General features: G+C 36.9%; 1 protein-coding gene across 1 annotated transcript; it reads left to right on the top strand.

The window, feature by feature from the left end:
- The first annotated feature begins 1910 nt into the window (after positions 1 to 1910).
- On the top strand, positions 1911 to 23134 carry COPS2 (COP9 signalosome subunit 2). Its single transcript, XM_008640038.2, has 14 exons — positions 1911 to 2001; positions 2091 to 2227; positions 10524 to 10637; positions 11682 to 11759; positions 12330 to 12455; positions 13786 to 13875; positions 13993 to 14070; positions 14915 to 15089; positions 16083 to 16261; positions 16406 to 16458; positions 18496 to 18593; positions 20385 to 20467; positions 21538 to 21596; positions 22380 to 23134. The coding sequence occupies exons 1-14, from the start codon at positions 1911 to 1913 to the stop codon at positions 22522 to 22524; spliced, it is 1506 nt and encodes a 501-aa protein (XP_008638260.2). The 3' UTR covers positions 22525 to 23134.
- Positions 23135 to 23224: the final 90 nt, after the last annotated feature.

Raw genomic sequence — 23224 nt, 5'->3', positions numbered from 1 at the left:
TGTTCTCGGCCCCGCGCCAGCCACAGCCCAGGTGGGACAAGGAAGCTGCTGCGACGTGCGAAGGAAATGTTTGCGATTTTCCGGTATTCCTACCGATGCTCCTGCAAAGTGCACGTGCAATGAAAATAATAAATGGGCAGTGGCATCCCTCACGGCATGAAGGGATGGGCATCCCTATCCTCATGTTTTTTCTGGTGTGTGGTTCTGCCAGCTCCCCTCCCAACAGGCAGCCTCATGGCTCCTGTTACCCTCGCATTAATGGCTGCAGATAAGGGCAAGGAACTGAGCATTTCAAAAGTATTTGCAGGCTCACTAGCTCTGTGTTTTGGTGTATATCTTTGTCCGTTTTGGTATCTATCCTACTGCCCCTCATATCCCATTCTGGGAGCTTTAATGCTCAGACTGAAGGAAGCACAGTAAGAAACTTCATTGTGGGTTTTCTGACGTAGAACTTTTTTCTCCCCATTAGCATAGTTGCAGAATGCAAACACAGCTTTTAAAAGACTTGGCAATAGCTGTACAGAAGAAAAACCCCACAAACCCACTGTCAGAAACCGTAATATAAAATGACCAACAACAGGAAAATCAAGGTAGATATTGCAGATGCATCTGTGTGTCTGTGAGAACACCAGGCCTTGTGGAGATGGGGAGGCAGAGCTGATGTGTTGGGGGGGTTGCCTCACTCAGTTGAAGATGGCAGCAGAAATTAGCATGTAAAAATCTTTATAAAGCCATTGCTTTGCAAGGTCTGTGGATTTTAAGAGTTCAGGCCTTTAAAACTGCTGCTCTGGTATTCTTTGCTTATGTCAAACACAGCCCAGGTAAACTGTCCAGCAGCACTGAGTGAAGCAAAATGGAGCTGAGCAGTGCTGCCGGTCACAGCAATGGGCTGAGCTTTCACAGGTCAGGTTGGAAGGGACCACCATGGGTCATCTCGTCCAACTTCCCTGCTCAGGCAGGGTTGTCCTAAGGCACAGGATTGTGTTCAGATGCTTCTGGAATATCTCCAGCGAAGGAGCCTCCACAACCTCTCTGGGCAGTCTGTTCTGGTACATGGTCACTTGCACAGTAAAGAAGTTCTTCCTCATGTTCAGGTTGGCCTTTCTGTGCATCAGTTTCTGCCCATTGCTCCTTGTTCTATTGGACGGCACCACCAAGAAGATCCTGATTCCATCCTCTTGACACCCACACTGCAGTTATTTATACACAGGTCCCCTCTCAGTTGCCTCTTCTTGAGGCTGAACAGGCCCAGCTCCCTTAGCCCTTCCTCCTGAGAGGTATCTCCAGACTCTTGGCCAACTTAGTAGCCCTCCGCTGGACCTGCCTAGGAGTTCCATCTCTCTTTTGTACTGTAGAGCTGATAACTGCACACAGTACTCCAAGTGCGGCCTCATCAGGGCTGAGTAGAGGGGCAGGATCACTTCCCTTGATATTTCCGACTCTGCCGTCCAGAGATGCGCCAGTCACCAGACCCGTAGAACCAGACACTTGAAGAATTAACCGAGATTATATTGACAGGCCTTGGTTCCACAACAATTCCCTTTGTATGTGCCCCATAAACATCTTTCTTTCCAGTGTCAGTCATACGTTCGTTTTCTACCACAATAATTCTTTGCTAAGACCCCATTCCCATAATAGAAAGAGGGAGAAAAAAAATGAGTGACACCTCAAACAATGTTTGATAGTCTAACAACAATTTCTAACTTCAAAGACTATCTACATAAAAGTTGAAGACTTTTGCTACAAAAACCAAACCACTGGGAAATCATTTTCCAGCTGACATCAATTCCCCAGCCACTAGAATGAAGGCTTTAACTAAAAGTATAACTTTTATTAGAGGTTCTTTAACATTTTAATCCATGCCGTGAGAAGGTATGTACAGACAGGTTATTTTGTGTCAAAATCCAAGAATGGGGTGTAAGAGGGAGAACCCCACAAAGCCAAGAGGGCTGGACTTTGTGGCCAGTTCAAACCACACTCAGACTGACTGTGGTTTAACAGGTTAGGGAGTATTCGATTAGCCCCAAATCTTTGTGGACAAAGAACCACAAGAAGTGCAACCAAGAACACTCCTCGTGTGTCCCCCGCAGGGCTCACGCTGAGGCGAGGCTCCGGCGGGCTGCCTCCTTCCCTCTCTCCCCTGCCCCGGCCCGAGTGTCGGGCACGGAGTGAAGTGATAAAGTTGCCCGCCCTGCTCCTCACCCGGGACTGCGAGAGGCCCCTGGGGGTAGATACTGTTCGTGTGCTTGTGTGAGCAACAAACTGAGGAAAAAGTAGGGAGAAGAGAAAGGGGGGGTTAGGAGAAATGGCCTCGCGGCCGGTTTCTGATGCAACGCGCCGAAGGGTGCACTAATTTCTAACTTTTTGTCCTTATAGTCTTCGTGACCTTTCTGCCAGTCCCTTCTTGTTTGTATTTGTAAGGTTTGGGGTTTTTCCTGTTACATTTAGTTAAATGTTGACATCAGGTTTTAAGTTCTTGAAGTTAAAAAAAATGCTGCTTGTCTGATTAATTATAATTATATTGCTGTTGCATTATATTGGAGCTTGAGGTTTGCTTGTTCGGGTTTTTTTTTTTGCTTTTCTGAACTCTGATTGGGTTTTTGGAACTAGAGACATTTTTTAAAAAACCTATGTATGGTTGAGGCTTGAGAGTCTATTTAATTCATTTCAGCTAAACCTGTGTTAACAGTATTGCAGTTTCACTGAAAAACTCCAGATACTTGCTTTGGAAGATTTGGTTTCTGACACGTTATTTGGTAGTCATTGCTACTTATTAATTCACTTAAAATATTTGCCTGATTTTATCTGGAATAGTTTCTGGGCAGTTTTTGTTAGGAACTGCTCAGGATTACATTAAATATAGAATAAAAGCATCCACTTTTGGTTTTGAGGTGTTTTTTCATTCATGTGAGAGTGCTTGTTTGACAGGCATTGTCATCATAACCCTACGAGCTGCTTGTGTCACTATGCCAAGAACTGTTCGTGTTCCCCTTTCAGTCCATGAATGACTTCACATACCTTAGGGACAAAGTTACTGAAGGAAATACACAGACACTATTAAAAACATTTTGTTCTAAAATTATTTCCCATTAATTTTCATTAACACTTTTTAAATTTTTGTCCTGATTTGAAATACTGTGGTGTTTTTTTCCATGTGACGCAATCAGAGGAATATTAAACACAGCAGAATTCATGTTCCATACCCAACCATAGCATGAGAACTGAGAAACCATTTGAATTGTATTTCTGAATCTATACAGATGTGAATAAGAATGCAGCTCAAACTTACACTGCTTTATGTCAGTTTTCTCCAAGAATAATTGGTCTAATGCTTTTTCCTATGTTTCTTCTGAAGTACTTTATTTCTCACTGGAAAAACCTTCCTGAAACACCTTGCTTGTGGCAGATTTCAGCTTCTGACTGTAGTTACTTTTACTGGAACATTTTCATTGTCATTAATTACTCCTAGCTCAGACCTTTCAAAAATTTTAGAATACTGCTTGTAATAACTAGGACCTCGTTAGGTTTTTTCTTTTCAGTAAGTAATTCCCATGTAGAGCATCAAACTAATACTTAAGCTACAATTTTAAAAATTTAATTTCAGTTCATAATTGATGGGAGAAAAAACCCAAGAATTGAAGAGTAAAAATATTCCAGCTAGGCTAGTTTCAGCATTCTGGGACTAACAAACCATGATTGACTGGTGTTTTCAAAAATGCTTGAGACTGTTATTGTAGTGTTCCACAGAATTGTTTCAGAAAAAAAGTTAAGGGCCCTGAAGATAGGGCCTGATTTCTTCCTTTCATGTTGATATAGTTAAATTAAGAGAAGACTGTAAGGGGGATGCACGATTCTCAAGTTGAGTTTAACGGCTTCTGCAAGAGGCTTTGCAACAAAAGAATGAGTACAAGACATAATACTCATATCAGTGCAGAATTGAAAGTAAAAGAGCACATGTGAGTGCTATGAATACTTTTTTGAGGAACAGGAGGAGAGGCAGTGATTACAGAAAGAGTCAATGAAAGAAGTAGCTATTTTGTCAAAATATGGTGAAACTAGGTTCAGGTCTCCCAGGGTAGCTGCCATCGTAACAACAGCAGTGAAGGGTCCCCAAAAAATTAATTTTGTCAGCTTTTATTAGAAGTGATTATGGCTGTTCCTCTTCAGTGTGCACTTGACCTGCTGATTATGTATCACCATTCAGTTAAAATTTTCTTAAGTATGCAAATGTTTCACACTTGAACTGAAATGTGAACAGATATTCCAAAGGCCCAGCTCTTTCCCAGCTTCATCATGGAATTTTATATAATTTGAGTAATTACTACACTGTTAAACAATTGAAGACTATCCAGGTTGTACTGGATTGTTTCTGTTTAGTTTTTCAGTGGGTAAGAAGTCAAAGTTTTACATGTAAATGACCTCAGCTACTCCTATAGAAGTTTCGTTTATTCACTGGAGTCTTGGTACCAGGAAGAAATTCCATTTATATTTATGGGTGGATGAACCTAGATTCACAATTTACTAGTAATGTGCTGTGACAGCTTTGATTATAACATGAATTATTCCACTTTATGCTTCAGTGAACAGAATAATGTTTACTGGTCATTATGAAAGCCACTCAATTTTAATTTCTAGTTTGGTGCTGCTAGGTGCCTTACATGATTTCAGTACAAGTTCTTTTTACTAGATCCAGCTTGAGGGTGGAGATGGACAAAGAGGGAAGGACCATTGTAAATTCCATTTTTGTTTACGGTCTGGGACAAAAGACTATGTTTAGAATTGACTTGGAGGCTAAACTCAGCCTTCCTCCAGAAATTGATTCTTCCAGGCACAATGACAACACATTGACAGTTGTTGTAGTACATCTACTGGATTTTTTTGTTTTGTTTTAAATAAGGAATTTGTGGTGTTCTCAATGAGTCATCTTACTGTGTTCTGAAATTCGACTTTAAAATTAATCTGAGGAAAGGTTGGACAAATACATTTGCTGAGCAACTGGTCTTTTTACGTTATGGAGTTGTATTATTTCAGTGACTTGTAGAAGATCTGTAAACAGTGCCAATGAACAGCCATCAGCTGGCACCCTGGTGAGATGGCTGCAGGTTCATGAGGATCGGCAGGACTCAAGTACAGGGAGCATCCCTTCAGATTAATGAGGATTTCCCGTTTCAGGGTGTGATGATATTAGGAAATAGGCAGTCTTACTACTTATTTCAAGCTACATGAATTGGCTCTTTCTTTCCAACTGAGTGAAATACAGTCCATCGCAAAAGGAATTTCTGTGTGATACCAAACTTGATAAGCAATCTCATTGATAGACAGAGATACTATTCTTTTATTGCTGGATTTTAATAGATAGAGGTGAAATTTCATGCAGATGTTATCTCCTCTTCCCAATTGCTCATATTTCACTATTACCATCATTTAATGAAATACATATATATGTTGCAAACAAGAAAGTGGTAATGCTGCAAAAACAGGTATTCGGATCTAGGGAAATAGCAAATCAAGCAGATCCACTTGGCCCTCCTCTGTTTCTTTGTTATGTTTAATTACAGTAGTATGTGATTTTTAAAAAAGTGAGCTTCACAGAGGACATAGGATGTACTGTTCTCTGAATTAATTATTGTTTCATATTTTATATGGATTCAGCATGTGTCATGATTTTTTTTTTATGCATTCTCTTAAGACTCATCTTCAAACACAGAATTAATATATTTGAGGCTTATTTTGCTCATTACCATAATGTCTCAGAAGGAGGTATTGAGGCAAAAAGCCTGAGAATAATTATTCAGTAAATTCTTTCTGTCTAAACATTGACAAGTGTCAGTAAGTTCTGGTTTTTGTTGGTTTCTTTTGGCAGTTATTTAGGGCTGTGTTCAGAACGGTGCTCTCCAGGACTTGATATGCAGTTGGGTGTTAAACAGAAGTAAATTAGACCTAAGTTATGCTGAAAAATGGACTTTCAGAAAAGGATTCACATAACTACAGGAGAGCTGCACAGCAGAGGTAGAAAGAGAAGGCACTTTTTTTTCTGTACTCCTTACGTGTCATAATACCAGGGTTTTCGTTCTGCAGTCTCCTGTCTCATTTCTGTGCATCTTCCAGCTGAAAAAAAAAATAAAACAAAGGCAGAGCACTGTCTTTCATAGAACTCTCGTGACGCCATTGCAAATTGCTGGTTTCACAGACTTCTATTCCTGGTGTCAGCCCTGGTGTGAGCCAGCAGGCACTGGATGACTTGCAGAGTTAGCGAGTAGCAGCAGAGGAGCAGAGACCTGGAACGTGGAAAAGAAACCAGGACTCCCAATGCACGGCTGAGCGGTTGCAGACTTCTTACACAAATTGCTCTCTTGTTTTTACTCTCAGGGTTTGCCTCTGTTCTTTTCCTCTTTGCTCTTTTGCATTCCAGCCTGATTGCTTTCTTTATATTCATGTGCCTGGATACCAACTGGCAAATGCACATAGAACCTGGTAGTTGCTATTTGTCCTGGTGCCTGTGCTCCAGGAAGAGCAAATGCAAAGAAAGTTGTGCTTAGCAGGCCTCCTAAATGCTGTGGTTATGAAACAAAGTTAGCTGAAGTGAAATCAAATTTGTACCAGACTTCTCAGAAACAATTGCACTTCATAAAAAAATTAATTGTTTGAGTCAGCCAAATGGTTGAAATTTGGTAAAATTACCAGCAATTGACAATTGGCAGTAATGAGTATTTTAACAATGTCCTTGAAAGATAATTTTTTCACAAAATACTCGTATCTTTGTTTTTGTTCATGTAGAACTTTACCAGGTCAGTGTGCCACTCTAATCGGATAGAATGCCACACATCTACCTTCAAATGTCACTGATACACAGTTACGGTCTCCATGTCCCTGTCCCTTATTCTGGCTGTGAGCACAGGGGCTGTGCTTCAAGGCATTTAATCTCTGGAGGCCACATGGACAAGGCTCCTGCCACAGTTCTCGGAAAGCAGCAAGGAGGCAAACAGCAAACAGAGCACTGGGCTGCTGCAGGGAGTGGGAAAGGGCATGGACAGGGAGGGCCTGGGAGTGCTGGGTGCCGTCAGCCCGCCTTTGCTGCTGGAGACACTGCAGATGGATCCATGCGCTAAAAAGGATGACTAAAGCTGACTCGGGTGAATTGACTTCTGTAGCTGCTCATTTTAGAAGCTGAGGCTTAATGTTTTAAAGCTTTATCTTGTTTACTGGATAAAATTTTATGAAAACTTAATATGTAACATAATAAAGACTTCTTCATTAGATTGGTTTCTTGATACTAATTTAACTTTTATTAAAACTGTTTGAAAGAATGGTGTTCCAGGCAGAGTAAACTCCATCAGGGGTTTTGCCTCTGTTACAATTGAGGTAGTGTGGAATTTCTATTCCCCCAAAAAGTGATGGGATGGGATTGGACTGAATATTACTGACTACATTTAGAAAATGCAGATTTTCAACACAGGAATGCTTAAACAATGCCTTATTTAACTGCATTTTTTCAAACTCTATCAGAGCTTTCTAATTTCTTGAGTTATAATAATAAAAAAGAATTGTTTATTTTGATCCTCTGAGGAAGGAAGAACTCAATGGGTTTGAAAGATCAGTTCTATGTACTCAGACAGCTCTTTTTTTCATTTGTACTTATAATGTTGATGTCCATTTGAAAAATATCACCAGGATCTTAGTTTTAAAAATTCCTAGGCCTTTTACTTTTTTAACATCAGCTAGAGATAAATTATACCATCCAGCTGCTTTTATATCTCCAAGTTCTAATTAAGGCTGTTCGTCAGTATGCAAATTGTTAGGTCTGGATGCTGTAGTGGAGATTTCTAGAGTTATGTAGAAATCCTATTTGTAAACCATATATTTCTACCTAATTTGCAACAAACTTCATACCTAGAAGGTTTGAGTTGGGGAAATTGTTCAGGCAGGAACCAGGCATGTTAAAAATGATGGTGAGAAAAGGCTAGGCTTCTGCTATCTGAATTTATTGTTAAAAGAACTTTTCTGTTTTTAGAACTGAGAAGGAAATTAGTCTTTTTCTTAATTGGAACTTTGAGGACACAGCTTTATACTTTCTTCCTTTTTTGCTTTTGGCAGAAGCTTAATGTTCTCACATTTGTATCCTACTGCACTAAGCCATCTCTGCATCAAAAGAAGACAGAGTGCTCGTCCTTCTGAATTTATCAGCACTGGCATAATTAGCATCAGTGCTTGAAATAAGATGCAGTATCTACAGGGATGATTTTTTTTTTTATATTGTCTAAAGATTAATGGCATCAGCTCATACTTAGTTTGAGGTTTTAAAGTTTTCTTCACAGCCATTAAGTCTAAATATGTCTTTTAAAGTAACCAACTTACATTTTCTGGAAGTAGGAAAGCCTTATCTCCCTTGCAACTTTGAGTCCATATTGTCCTCCTAAATGTGATGTGAGGCAAATAGGCATCAAATGAAGAAAAAATACAGCTGTGGAAACACAGACCAGTACCTGTGATGCATTTCAATGCATTTCCACTGGGGGGGAAAAGTTATCAATAGACTTAACACTTCTTTATTATGTATTAATATTATGAAAGAATCTTTATGGGATATTTAAGTAGCATTGAGAAAAATTACCTGAAAAAAGGCTTCCTGCATGAATCCACATCCAGAATCATTGCCAGAGCTAAGATGAAAGTTCAGATGTTTCTGGCTTGGGGCTAACGGAGCACATTGTCTCCTAAAAGGAATTAATTTAGTTTGCTTTCCTTTTATCTTTGCAAATAGACACTTTCGCCAAAAATATTCCCCATTGTTCAAGTTAAGCATAAACAAGACATCAGCTGATTACACATCTCTTAAGTGCTATGTTGTTTAATTTGTGGCAGCCTGTATATTCACAAGGTGCTTGATACAGCTGTTGACATCGTGTGTATGTGCTCATAGCTGCTCCATTGGACTTGGGTCAATAGGATCAGGAGTTTACAAAAACAGGCTAACCAAAATGAAAGCCTGCCCAATGAAATAAGACACTTGCTTCCTGTTTTCTTTGCTGTTTTCAGTATCACATTTTTATAGTTCTGTGGCAATTCAGAAAACAGGTTTGTGGAATTCACAAGACTTTTCAGTCCATTCATTCTCACTAATGATTGTACTTTGTTGGGTGAAAATAAACACATACTTGGGCAACTTGCCTACATGTTACAAATAGAAACATTAAAAAGTAGAAGGACAAATGTCTCAAGTACCATGTTTAATAGAATTTGGTTCGACTGTGGACTCCTGTAATTAATTTTTGCTTTAGAACTTCAGAAAACTTAAACTTTGAGAGGTCTGCTTGCAGTGCAGAGAGGAGAGAGCTGATTTAAAACTTCTCTTTTGCCTCATCTTTTTTTCATTCCTTCCCATGGTTTTGGAGGAGTCCATTAATAGTAGGAATATACAAATGAACAAAACAATGAATGTGCCTGACAAAGCACAGCAAGAGTAAAATCCACCTTAAAGGAGGGGACTTGAATGTGCATTGCTTATGTTGTTACAAGGGAAAGTTACTCTGACAACAGTAACTTTGAGATTTAAACAGTTTCTGTTAAAACAGTTCATCTCCTAATAGCCAAAAATCCTGTTCAGAGATGTTAGCTTGAAAATGCAGAGGTGTGAAGTGGTTTTGAATCGTGTAAATATCAAATGAAATTATTAGTGTTTTGTAATTTGGACGTGCAGCATTGCCCTTTAGCAAAAGAAGATAAAATATGCAGGGGTTTTTCATCAGAAGAAGTCTCAGAATACTTTTTAAAAGAAATTAAGTAGTAATTGTTAGAAGTAAATACTTCAGTTTGTGTGGCACTAGTGTACATGATGGATAATTATTTGATTAAATTATTGTGCCTGGGCCTCACTCCACCATCTTTGGCAGCACTTTTAGCATTTTCTCAATCATCTCCTGCTTCTCAGTGCAGAAGCAGCTGGTGTTATCGTCATTATTCTTTTTTTTAATTTCCTTAGACAAGGATGAATCGTTATGGCATAAAAAGGCAGATTATGGAGAGATTCATGGAAGCATTTGATACCCTCCAGAGCTGAATCATTACTTGTGTGGCAGCTCAGCCAGAGCCTTTTCTGTGGCTAGCAAAGGCTGGATAATGGAGTGCCTTTAGGAAGACCAGTGGGCAGCATGTTCTCTCCCCTCCCAGAAATGACCTGTGCTGTTGGGCCTCTGTCCTTAAACTCCAGCACTGGCAGAATTTCAATAATACAATCTGTGCTTGTCGTAAAGGTGCAGCTGGTAGAGTTATGTGTTCATTAATCCAGGAAGAAATCTGCTGACAGGCAAGTGTTGGTGTATGGTGAGTCTGGCCTAGTAACAGGCCAGAGACAAAATTATCATACGGGTCCATACCTGTTACATGCTCTAAAACCAAACACTGCCTGTTAAATATACAAGCATTCTCTGTCAGTTTGAGTAATAAGTCTTGCTATCTCTTATCCATTTTCAGCAGATCTGAACCTTTTTTTTTCTCTGATTTTTTTTTTTTTCCTTAAAATGTAGGAGTATTCTGAGGACAGCAATTCTGAACCAAATGTGGATCTGGAAAATCAATACTACAATTCCAAAGCTTTGAAGGAAGATGACCCCAAAGCAGCATTAAGCAGTTTTCAGAAGGTGTTCTGTCTTTATATTCTATTTCTTCTTTTTATATTAATTCACATTTTAAAATATTTTACACCATTTGAGTTATTTTCTGAAATTTTAAGAGTAACATTTATCTTTTAAATTACTAATGTGCTAAGTTCATTATTGAGCATCTTAGATTCCTGGCTGACTGCCTTTCAGGATCATTCTTAGGGATAATAAATAGGACACAGTATAGTCTTATCACAGATCTGACTTTTTAATCTTCAGGTTTTACTAAGTTCATTAAATAGTTCTAAATGTGTTTTCATGTGTCAACAATAGAAACCAGATCCATTTGGGTTTTTTAAATGAAATGGTGTTTTCCCCAGTGTCTTATGTAACATTATTTGATACCTGTTTCCAAAGCTTTAAATGTGTAAATACTAAGTGACACAGAGTTTCTTCCTCTCAGTTTTAACTTTTTAATGTTTGCCCGCTGCTATGAGAAAGCAATATGTTAGATGTAACTTTTTAAAGAAAAAATAAGATTTTTGCATCTTTTGGCTTATTTATTGTGTATAGTAAAATTATATACATGACTTAAAAAAACTTTCTGAAGTTTTTACTTACAAAACATTTCCTTAATTCCTATATTACATTAAAACCTAGAAACATTTCTCCTTTGTGAAGGAACTGTAGAAATTCAGAAGAGCTTTTTAACTTCATTTAGTCAAAATTTAGTTGACTCAGTTTTGCAGGAGGTGTTACAACTATTTTTGCATATGTATTTATGGAGTGGCATTTAAATTTAGTGTTTGATATTAAAGTGTTTGCTGTTAGACAACAACAACAAAAACTATATTCACCCTCCCTACATCAGCTAAGTTGGGAAAACTGGTAAGATACACGTCTCTCACTAACATTTTCAATAATACCAGGAAAGAGTAAAATTGAAGAACAAGGCAGAGTTAAACATTACTTTGTAAGGAATGAAGTGGGGGGTAAAGGCATGTATGGGATGTCTGTATTTTAAACAATTGAAGTTTGAATAAAGCTTTTATAAATATTGTTTTAAAAATTCTTTTATTGCAGGTTTTGGAGCTTGAAGGCGAAAAGGGAGAATGGGGATTCAAAGCTCTGAAACAGATGATTAAAATAAACTTTAAACTGGTAGGAATTACAGCTATCACTTGGGAGTAAATGGCATAAATATTTTTGATCCAGTGGCTATGACAACTAAATCTACCAGAACCTGTCTTTTGCAGCCTTTAATGGCTACTACAGATATGGCAGGGAAATGATGTGGTGTTTGCAAGTCAAAGGCAAAACGGATGCAAAATAACTGCTGTAGTCAGCTGGCACTTCATGCAAGTGTGAGGCTCAGTCCTTGCTGTGCTGAGGTATCACACCACTGGAAGTGGTCATGTTTCTCTGTGTGTACTACACCAGGACAAAACAGTGAAAAATTTATATGCTATGTATGCAACCATTCCAAAGAGTTGTATGGCCAGTTCTGTTTTCTTCATCGAGATGAGTATTTTAAATGTGTGTTCCATGCAGTCCTGAAATTATTTCTGATTCTGCAGGTTATGAATAAAGTGGTGATACGGAAGTTTTAATAGCAACCACTACTGCATTGTCTTTCTTTTCTGCTTTTTTTCCCCATATGTACACTTGCAAGATATCTCAGTTTTTAATAATTAAAACAAAAATTATAATGTGATTTTGTTTTTCTTTTAGACTAACTTTCCTGAAATGATGAATAGGTATAAACAGCTATTGACCTACATACGGAGTGCAGTTACAAGGAATTACTCTGAAAAATCCATCAATTCTATTCTTGATTATATCTCTACTTCCAAGCAGGTTGGATCATCAATTCTTTCATCTTCATAGTTTACAGTCTTGCATTTTTAACTATGGACATCTTTTGTGTTTGGTTTGGGCTTTTTTGATCTTAATAGAGGAATTTTGAGTATTCATTTGCTGTCATATGTAAAAATATATTTCCTACATGTAGTGGAATCTATTAACACAGATAAATCCTCATAAATTTGTTCTTTTTTTGGCAATATTTACCTGGAATTTCTGCGCTAAGAAATAAGAACTTTTTTTTAGCATAGCTACACAATATTAAGTGCCCTCTCAGATACAATTTCTACTTAAACAATGCTTTTTTTTTTTATTTTGGGGGGAGAGGGGAATCTTTGCAGTGAAGTGTTGGTGTGAAATGCTGCCTGTCCTGTGCACTGTGCAAGTGAGGTACATGTCCATAGATACACAGCACAGCTCCTTTTCTTTTGTGTTGGTGTAGAAGCTTACAGAGAGTAGGAGGCTCCCCTCACTGACTTCCTGGAAGTAGCACCTTCATATGGAGGATCATTGGTCTTTAGTGCTGAGTCCTTGGTCATTATCACAATCCTTCCTGTCCTGCTACCCTCAGAAGTGAAAGCTGAATGATGCATTACTCTTCAGGTCTAAAGATTGTCTTAGACTATCCCTTCCTGGCAGAGGTCGGGATCTCTAAATGCAGTTGAGCCAGACCTGGAGGGACAATCTGGAAATCTTAACTTGCTGTATAGTCACAGATTGTTACTCCCAAAGGAACAGTGGCCATGAACAATACTAATGCATTCTTTGTAGAACCCTTGTAAAAGGTAACACTCAGCACTTTGATTTCCATTTCAGGTGTTGTATTTTTGGGTTTTATGCAAAGAAACAGTTTGATGCTCTCAAAAGCTTTCTTTCACTCAACATTGCTAGTCCAGAAAGAAGAAGGCATCTTTTCCTTTGACCATTTTCCTCACTTTGTAAAGCATATTTTCTTTTTGATATGTAAATTATTTTTATTCTTTTAAGTGGCAACGATACTGCCTGTGTTTGTTAGACAACATCAGAATTCTGTTCCTTGGTTATGTAAGATGGGTTTTATAAGGTGGCTTTCATTTTTCACAGATGGGTACAAATCTTAAAACGTGAATACTTTTTAATTGTATCTGTTTCATGTAAGAAAAGAAGTGTAGTTAGTTTGATTACTTTAGAAGCTCTTTGCAATTTAAATGCAGACATTCAGTAAGATGCAGATACCTTTCTTATTTTGAAGTTCAAGCATGCACTTTTAGTTTGTTCAGATTGACTTTATTAACAGGTACAAATTTGCTGTTTACAATTATAGAATTCTGATTTTTTATGTCAGATGGATTTGCTTCAGGAATTCTATGAAACAACACTTGAAGCTCTGAAAGATGCTAAGAATGATAGATTGTGGTTTAAGACAAACACAAAGGTAAAAATATGTAACTTCCTATTTTTTGCTTTTGTTTGACACCTTCAGCTAATTCTTATAAATTATAATTGTGAAATTTTAATAGACCTCAGTACTTTAACTTTCTTTTCATTGCAGCTTGGCAAATTATATTTAGAACGAGAAGAATATGGAAAGTTACAAAAGATTCTGCGTCAGCTGCATCAGTCATGCCAGGTACCTTTATATTCTAAATCACTGTGGCTTAGTAAACAACATTGATGCATTGATTTCTTTTTTAATACATCTGTTGTTGGCCTTTGAGGCATTTTGCTGAGCTTTAGTACAGAGGGAAGAAATACTGTGCCTGCTTTAATTTGTTATCTGCTTGATAACATGAACAAAAAACCCTAGGTGTTTTATTCCTTCTTTAGAGACGATTTTAAAAAAATTATTCACAACTGCTGATTAGGTTTCTCTTCAGGTGCAAGGGTGAGAAGCACATATCAGTAATCTATAATGCACAGACATTTATTTTGAAATATACCAAAGATTCCAAGTGAGCTTTATTCAAAACAAAAAGTAGAGTTGTTACTTTCCCATCCAGAAGAGGAAAAAATAAATTAGCCATGCAGCCTGCTGTGCTTGTTTGTGACAATTTTCCTCCTTCAGTATGGGAAATAGGTTACAAATATCTGGGAAGTGGTTCTGTCAGAGGCAGCAGAAGAGTCATGTGTGTTACCTATATATATGCATGCTTGTGTCAGTCGTTGTATTTATATACTTAGAGTGTGGCTTAAGGAAAGTGGAAAAGAATTAAGGTTAAAGTTTTGAGGAAAACGTTTAATTATTAAACAAAAATACTGACATTTTAAATACAGGGCTTCAAAACGTAGCCTATGGTAATTTCTTTGGGCACTCTGTTTTCTGTTAGTTGTATCAAAATTTCAGAGTTTCAGGAATATTCCTGTTTTTGACAGGAAATTACTGAGAGTATTTGGTTATCAGTGTTTTACTAGTAGAAAACTGAAATTGCTGTTCTCTTGAAATTTCACAGTATTTATTACTTAATCTGTCCTAGACTGATGATGGGGAAGATGATCTAAAAAAAGGTACTCAACTATTGGAAATCTATGCTTTGGAAATTCAAATGTATACAGCACAGAAAAATAACAAAAAACTTAAAGCACTATATGAACAGTCATTGCACATCAAGTCAGCCATTCCTCATCCGCTGATCATGGGAGTTATCAGAGGCAAGTTCATCTCGAATTTTTCATTTGTCTTCTGTTGCAGAGATTTTGTTTATGAAAATCTGATAACCAGTGGATTTTTCCAGTTCCAACTATAAAGACAGAGGCTTCTGTAGATTCACAGTCTCATCATCTGCTTCTTGCAGGACTTCAGCTCTGCAGTTCTGGTGCCCAAGTACCAGAGGCACTGGTCAGAAGGGCAGCTGGCTTCATAACTGTTAGGAGAGAAACAGTAGAAAAGAAGAGGAAGACTTGATGTTTGACACCATGGCAGGCAGCAAAAGATAAATGCAAAGGCATCTGCAGGGGATAAAAACAAAGGCTTGACAGGACTGCTAGCAGAAGGGACTGCTGTTTGTGCAATCCCCTTTTATAAATTTGTGTCTCACCTCACTAAAACTCAGCAGGAACCAAAGAGCTTTAAGATGTGCTTGAAAATATTATTTATTATCTGCAGTAATGAATTGTAGTGGAAACACGCCGTGTGTCTTGTAAAAAACCCTTTCTTCAGAATACTGCTATGCCTTCCTCCTTCCCCTGGTGTGCAGGCACTGCACAGACAATCAGGCAGTAGTGGATACTTAAGAAATAAAAGGATACAGAAAGTATTTCTCATTTTTTCCTGTGTAGTTTTGCTCAACAGGGAAAACTTCATAAATATACAAAGTATTGCCCTTGAAATGGAGATAGAATTTATCTCTGTTTTTGCAGTATTTTTACATAAGGGTGAAGTAATTATTGGCTATGAGGATTAGTGTTCTTTACGTTTTATGGTGTGGGTTGGGTTTTGTTTTTTCTTCTTTGGAATGGGTTTATTCAGATGGCAGTGCTGTATGTAAAGGCCCTAATGCTTTTTTTTCGTAGTGATTTCAGAGAACGAAATGACTTCTGAAAATGTTTCAGTAATCTATTTAGAAATAGCATGGAACTTGAGTACAATTATTGCAGTCAGCAACAAGCACACAGTGTTCCTTTTCATCTGTGTTTTCTTTTCAGAATGTGGAGGCAAAATGCACTTAAGAGAAGGAGAATTTGAAAAGGCACATACTGATTTTTTTGAAGCATTCAAGAATTATGATGAATCAGGGAGCCCCAGAAGAACCACTTGCTTAAAATATTTGGTCTTAGCAAACATGCTCATGAAGTCTGGAATAAATCCATTTGATTCTCAGGAGGTATTTTTTTTTCTCTTTCCTTCGCACCCCCCCCCCCCATATCCCCTCCCCCTTTTCTAAATATATAGAGAAATTACCCAAAGCATGGAAATGGGGAAAAAAAAAAAATCTAAACTTGCATATTATGCTTTCTGTTCTGTGTAGGCTAAACCATACAAAAATGATCCAGAGATTCTAGCAATGACGAATTTAGTAAGGTAAGATTTTAATTTTTCTGGAGAAGAGAACAAAAAGATAAAAAGAAAAAAGATTCAGTGTTCAAACCAGAAAGGGAATATTTTTAGAAATGGCTTTTCTCTGCACAGTTAACAGCTATTCATAAATACTGGGCAAATATTTGCAGACTGTTTTTCTTAAGAAACTTACTATGAGACCCCATAGGATAGATATCCTACTATGTAGGAGTACAAAAACTGTGTACTTCTGTCACTTATGCTGTGACAAAAACCTCATTTCTCCTCTTAAATAAAGTTGTCCCATATTGTACTGCAACTGGTGTTTTTAGGCTTTGGCTGATTACATAAGAGAAGCTGAGTTTAATGACATCTCATACCAAAGCAAATAGAAAATTTTGATGCATGGATATGTCATGATTTCCTAATTTAGGAATACAAAACTTGACTCTTGATGATCTCCCCTATCCTTCAAACATGTGAAAATCAAAAGAAAGCCTCATTTACCTCTTACAGGCGACTGTGAGAACTTTTAGTGTATTATGGTCATTAGGTCAGTGAACTGAGACAGGTTTTGTACCCTGTGCTTTGAAGCTCACCTCTTGCATCCACTCTGTCCTGCCTTTGCTCCTTTTCCCATCTTTTCATTACATAAGAAGTAATCTCTGCTCACATGTTGAAACAATTGATCCTGCCTTGGAACAACTCTTGCTCTGATACTGCTGTTGTACTGTAGCATGGTATACAAACAAATGATTTCTGAAAGTGAGGATATTCATCCATTATTGACATGGTATTGAATAAATTAGTTGGCAGTTTATTAAGGGAATATTTCCAGTGATTCATTCCACTTTAGATGTGTTTTTTGCTAATTCGCTGTCATAGTTTCATGTGAATTCGAGGCAGAGAGAATTCCAGATGGCCTTACCCAATCTGATTTTGTTCATATTTCTAATTTATGTCTTTTATCTTGACATTTGAGTATAACTACTTCTTTAAAATTAATAATGCAATTAAAGCAGGGTAGATAAGAAATATGCAGAAGATAAAATTAATTTCAAACAGTTATATTTTTAATCCTTCCTGTACTCTACAGTGGGAACTTGAATGCTTTACAGATGATAAACAGTGACTTCTGAAATAAAAATAAAATATACTGAACTGAAATTCCTTTTCATTATGAAGTAGAATTTCCTGGTTTCATGTGGTACAGTCCATGCCACTCACTAACTACTTACAAACTGCTCAAGTTCTACCATAAACTTAACAAGTCTTTTTCTTGGCCATTTTAATAAAGGATGAATCTTTTTCATCCAGTTTCAAAACAATTTTAAAATGTACAGTATATGAAGGACAAATAGATGTTGCTGTTAAAATGCTTGATGTTAGCATTAAACAGAAGTTGAAAATTTTGTTTTGAGACTGTTTTTCAAGGAAAAGGTCTTTCTTCAGAGGTTGCAGCTCTTGACATTTAAATGATGCTGTGGTGCCACCTCCTTTTTGCAACGCTTTCTCACATGACAAGACTGACTCATGAAAGGATATATATACAAATAAGCTATAAATAAAAATCTAAAAAGTAATATTATGCCAGAATTACTGATGGATAATCCTGGAAGTCCGGATTTCTTTCATCTTCCAGTATTTTTAGCATTCATCTTAAGATGGGACATTGTAGAGACAGCAAGAGCCTTCTAGACTCTTTTTAGCTCTTTGTTCCATAAAGTATGACTTCATGAAGCCAAAATTCATGTAATGATACTTTTCAAAACAGGGTATTTAAGAATAGCTTCTTAAAGTACAAAAGTTTTGAAACTAGAGTGCACTTGTGGAACAACTAAATGTTCATACTAAACTTCAGTAAATGCTACTACAACTGAAACAGGAGAAAGGTCATTTCTGTTGCATTTCATCTTGAAAGAGTTTTTGCTTATAAAGGTTCTGAATATAAGTAATTTCCACCAGTGCTTAGTACATGTTTTTTTAGACGTTGTGGAACATAATCTTAGAGTCTGTTTAACTTTTAAAATTAATAATTCAGTCTCTCGTTTTTTCCTGAAGTGCCTATCAGAATAATGACATCACTGAATTTGAGAAGATTCTGAAAACAAATCACAGCAACATCATGGACGATCCCTTCATAAGGGAGCACATTGAAGGTATTCTTGAAGGCTGTTTTAATCATTTTTGTTTTCACTACTTAGTAAGTTCCTTTTTTTTTTTTCTTTTCTTCCCCTCACCCTGGCTTATTTTTCTTTTTGGCACTAAGAGTTCTTTGTAATTACTTGTGGGTGATTCTTTTACAAGTTATTTAGGAGTTGGTCAGGGCTAACTTGCATCCAGGCATGTGGCACGACGGCAAAGAATTGCAGGAATGATGGAGAAAGTTCGAGCAAGAGTGGATATTGTAAGATAATATCTATGGTGGTGTTAAGGCACTTGAGTATTTTGAGTGTTGTTTTTGTTATTTCTTTTTTTCCCATTGGAACAGTGGAATGAGAGCAACCCTCACCTGTAAAGGTGGGTTGTAGCAGTCTCATCCAGTTTGATGTTTGCTAGTTTATAAAGTTAATTTTCTGCTTCAGATTAAAGACAACATACATAAACAGTGTAATAAAAGTTGCTCTAATAAATATGCAGTAATAGAATATGTAAAAAGAAACATACTTTTTATTTATATCTTGTAAACAATGATTGGAGTTATAGTACCTGCGCTTAATAAGATGGGAACACATGAATACATGCCTTTCTGTTCCATTAGCATGACAAAATAGTTACCTCATCCATTTTTCATGTATCTGAGAAATGAAGAGTCTCTTCACTTTGATATAGTTCTCAGTTCCTCAGGTTACTATTGTTTTCAAGAGTAGGTCTTACTGTGGCATTGCAAGATCATTTAGCTGGATAGTTACAGGAAAGAAAAGAGTTAAATCCAGAGACCTGGTTTTCTTGTACTTGTTGTTTGTAAAAGAGAACTGGGCAAACAGCAGGGGAAACTAAATATAACCCACTACTGCTGTTCCATGCCGACTGCTGGTGAGCTGCAAAGTCTTATAGGAAGGCCCTGTAAGATTAGAGCTGGATGCTTGTGGAGGAAGGTGTGAGAGGACTGCAGAGCAAGAGAAGGACAGTGGAATCAAGGCATTGAAGAGAATTTGTGTCTCTCCTTATATGCTACTGATGTCTCATTGTTTTCACTCTGTAGTGATACACATGTTCATGGTTAATGTTTACATACCTTACCTCGTTGTTTTAATCTCCATAGTTTTATTGAGACACATAATTTGGTGTTCAGTGGTATTTTATTATATAAACAGTCATTGTTTAAACATGTAAAAATGGATCTAGCTTTTCTGTTAATTTATTATTGTAATTTATGCTTTCATTTTATCCCAACTGTCTTTACCAATGTAAAAATTTATAAACCAATGACTGCACTACGTTATCTAACCAAAATCAGCCTGTCCATGCAGACTGTTTTATACGACTTCAGTTCCTCATCATAATTACACCATTAGGCCCTGCTCTTTTAACTTTAAATGGGACTATTCCCCATGAAGTTAAATGCACAGACATTTTAAGTTGCACAGCCTTAAGAATACCCCTTTTCACTTTTGTACAAGGCATTCTAGCCATAAATCAGGGGGGCAGATATACCAGGCAGCGATCTCTATGATTTATCCAGTTAGCTTGGATAAATTAAATTTTTACCAGAGAACATGTTGCTCCATGTTTGAACAGTTTTCCACTCTGTCTGTCCACCTTCAGAGTTACCTATTGCTTGGATCCCTGGAAAAGGAGGGCCCTTGTTATTTTGCTGTGCTTCCCCACCCACTGAATTACTACCTTAAAAGGTCATGGTGCTTAGTGTATCTTTCTATATGGAGTGGTATTGCATCTTTATTTCAGTACTGTTGTTTTTAGAGTGTTTATTTTTTCTTCTCTTACAGAGCTTTTGCGAAACATCAGAACACAAGTGCTTATAAAATTAATTAAGCCTTACACAAGAATACATATTCCTTTTATTTCTAAGGTATGTGTCAGTGGAGCCTTGCATTTGTTTAAGTAAATGATTAACTGTGAATAAAAGCTTTTAAATAAATACAGTGCTTCCAGAAATAGAACATCTAAAATATACTCTAAACCATAAAGTACTAGTGATGCACTGCTGGCTGCTTTGCAGTGCAAAAATGTAAATTTCAAGTGTCATCCAAATGCTTTTTATAATATGTACTATGATATACTTCTAAAATACTCAGCTACCATATTCTACTCGGTGTAGAAAATCACATTTCTGAAGAAAAGTGAGATTTGTATAATTGAAAATGTAATTATAAACCTAAATTTTATGAAGGTAAAAATGAAAATTTTAATTCCTTTGGTTCATAAGCTATTTTAATGTTTGTGTTGTATGAGTTACAGAACTGTGGTAGTTGAACAAACCAACTATTACCATAGAACCTCTGATTTCACTGCCTAATCTGGAAAGAACAAAATAAAAACCCAGTGACAATCTATGAGTATTTCCATCTCCTGTGCATCTGTGATTTTGCTTGCAAAAATTCACAGCATTACAAAATACGTAATGAAATATTAGAGATGCCTCTTTTTTATCCTTAAATTCTCTGTAGAACTCGGTATGCTTTTTTTTTAATCTAGACTTAACACTTGCAGAAGTTGCTTGAGCCAGAAGATGCAATTACATCTCTAAATGGTTTTGAGTGCAGATCCATTCTTTTCTGATAATTATTTCTTATTTTATTTCCTGGGTTTTTGTGGTTGTGGTTTATTTTGTTGTTGTTTGGTTTGGGATATTTTTTATCTGTTTGTTTTTTCAGTAAGTCAATAAAGGAAGTCACTTTTGGAGCTTCCAAAATTTTGCTTTAGCCTCTTCAGCTTTTTCTGAGAGGTCACTGGTCTCTTCATTCTTGGCCATGTGTCCTTTGGGTGGAGGTCTTTTGCTTGATAGATCATTTTTGAATTGATACTTCTGAACAGCAAGAAACAGAGGTTAAACCAAATTCTGTATAGGAAAATAAAGATTGGAGGTTTTTAATGTTGCAGAACATGGTAGCAGCATAATGAGTTTTCTTTCTGTTTCAGGAGTTAAACATAGATGTAGCTGATGTGGAAAGCTTGCTTGTGCAGTGCATATTGGATAAGTATGTACTTGATTCTTGATTACTGATCTTTGATTACTTTAAAATAATCAAATTTTAGAAGAAGCAACAAAACAATATTTTGGGGCATTGTGATAATACTGGTTGATTCTAGAAGTGAAAGGTAATGGTGCTGACTTTGGATTTGCTTGATTTGTGAGCAGTAAAATATGTTTGAAAGATGAGAGCCAAGAAAAATTTATAGAGAGATTGAGTGCCATCTTTTTACTTTAATTCTTAATTACATAATAATTTTCCTGAATTATTATGAAATTATAGAAGTTGTTATTCTTAGTAATTGCTGCTTATACCCATGTATATTTTTGAGTATTATTTTCAAGTTGACAGATCGGTAGTCTGCTCTCCTTTACAAAAAAAATTTAACCACAATTTGTAAAACCTATTTTTCTGGAGGGTAACTTGTTACAACAGCTACAAAAATATAATCCATACATGGGCTTGTGTGGTTTGATTTCTCTTCACATCGTCTCCATTTTTAACTATTCTTTGACTTTCAAGAAGTGTTTATATCATATTGCTTCAGACTTTGTGTGGATCATAGCTAAGCAGATAAAATATGCATTGCCCAATGAATTAGTTCATTTGATTTCCAGTCATGATGACAGCTTAATAGGCAGTACTGCCCAGGGCAGTAATTATAAAAGTGCTGAATTTCGAGATGGACTTTGTGCCTCTCGTGTACAAGACCTCTTATTTTACCTCTGATTTCTTGTTAGCTCCTATTTCCATGTCCATAGGCAGTTTATTGTTTTTATTTACTTCTAGCACTATACATGGCCGAATTGATCAAGTCAACCAGCTCCTAGAACTGGATCATCAGAAGAGAGGTGGTGCACGTTATACTGCGTTAGATAAATGGACCAACCAACTAAATTCGCTCAACCAGGCTGTAGTCAGCAAGCTGGCCTAACAGAAAACAAGCTTCTACAAACGTCCTTAAGGCAACAGTGCAGTGATGTAAACCTAAAAAGAACTGGGAATGGCAAAACTACTGTCGGTTGGTGTGCCCTGAAATTATTGGAGTTATGGCAGAAGTGCTTTTTTGATCAGCTGGTTTGTGTTTTGCTGCTGCATTTATCCCAAGAAAAAAACAGCTTTAATCTCCAGAAGAAAACCAAAATGCCACGGGATTTATGCTGTATTGACATCTTGCCCTAAACATACAACATCCTAGTAATTTGTCAAGGGGCAATTAATGACCAGAGAGAAGATTTTTGTCATGATTTTAAATACACTGACACGTTACTGTTGGTTAAATTTAAACATGTTTTACCTGCAGAAATTCTCTCACAGAAATAACCTGCAATAACTTGAAATGCTACCCTTTTGAACACTTCCTTTTCTCATGTATAAATTGAAATGTTTGCTGCATTTTGCAAAATGTCAATTCTCCAAAAATGTGTCCATATATTTCTGTACCTGCAGTGTAGTAAAGGTTTAGAAGAAACCCCATAATTATAGTGGCATACTGTCACTTAGGTTTCAAGCAGCAAAATAAACAGTGCAGTTCAGAAATTGTACAGTTTGTTTCTTGATGTGCTTTCATTATACTTGAATTTTACTTGTGTTATTTTTAAAAGAAAATAGGTATTACTTGATCTCATTTGTGA

This window comes from Corvus brachyrhynchos, unplaced genomic scaffold (genome assembly GCF_000691975.1).
Source record: "Corvus brachyrhynchos isolate BGI_N302 unplaced genomic scaffold, ASM69197v1 scaffold97, whole genome shotgun sequence".
NCBI lineage: Eukaryota > Metazoa > Chordata > Aves > Passeriformes > Corvidae > Corvus > Corvus brachyrhynchos.
Note: the sequence above shows the minus strand (reverse complement) of the source record. Positions and strands in the feature narration are given on the sequence as shown.

What these genes read in the sequence shown, in the direction of transcription:
- COPS2 (XM_008640038.2), top strand. Translation starts at nt 1,911, where the DNA reads ATGGGGTGTAAGAGGGAGAACCCCACAAAGCCAAGAGGGCTGGACTTT. An exon ending in CATTAAGCAGTTTTCAGAAG is followed by an intron (nt 10,638 to 11,681) that starts GTGTTCTGTCTT and finishes CTTTTATTGCAG; the next exon opens with GTTTTGGAGCTTGAAGGCGA. An exon ending in ATCCATTTGATTCTCAGGAG is followed by an intron (nt 16,262 to 16,405) that starts GTATTTTTTTTT and finishes TGTTCTGTGTAG; the next exon opens with GCTAAACCATACAAAAATGA.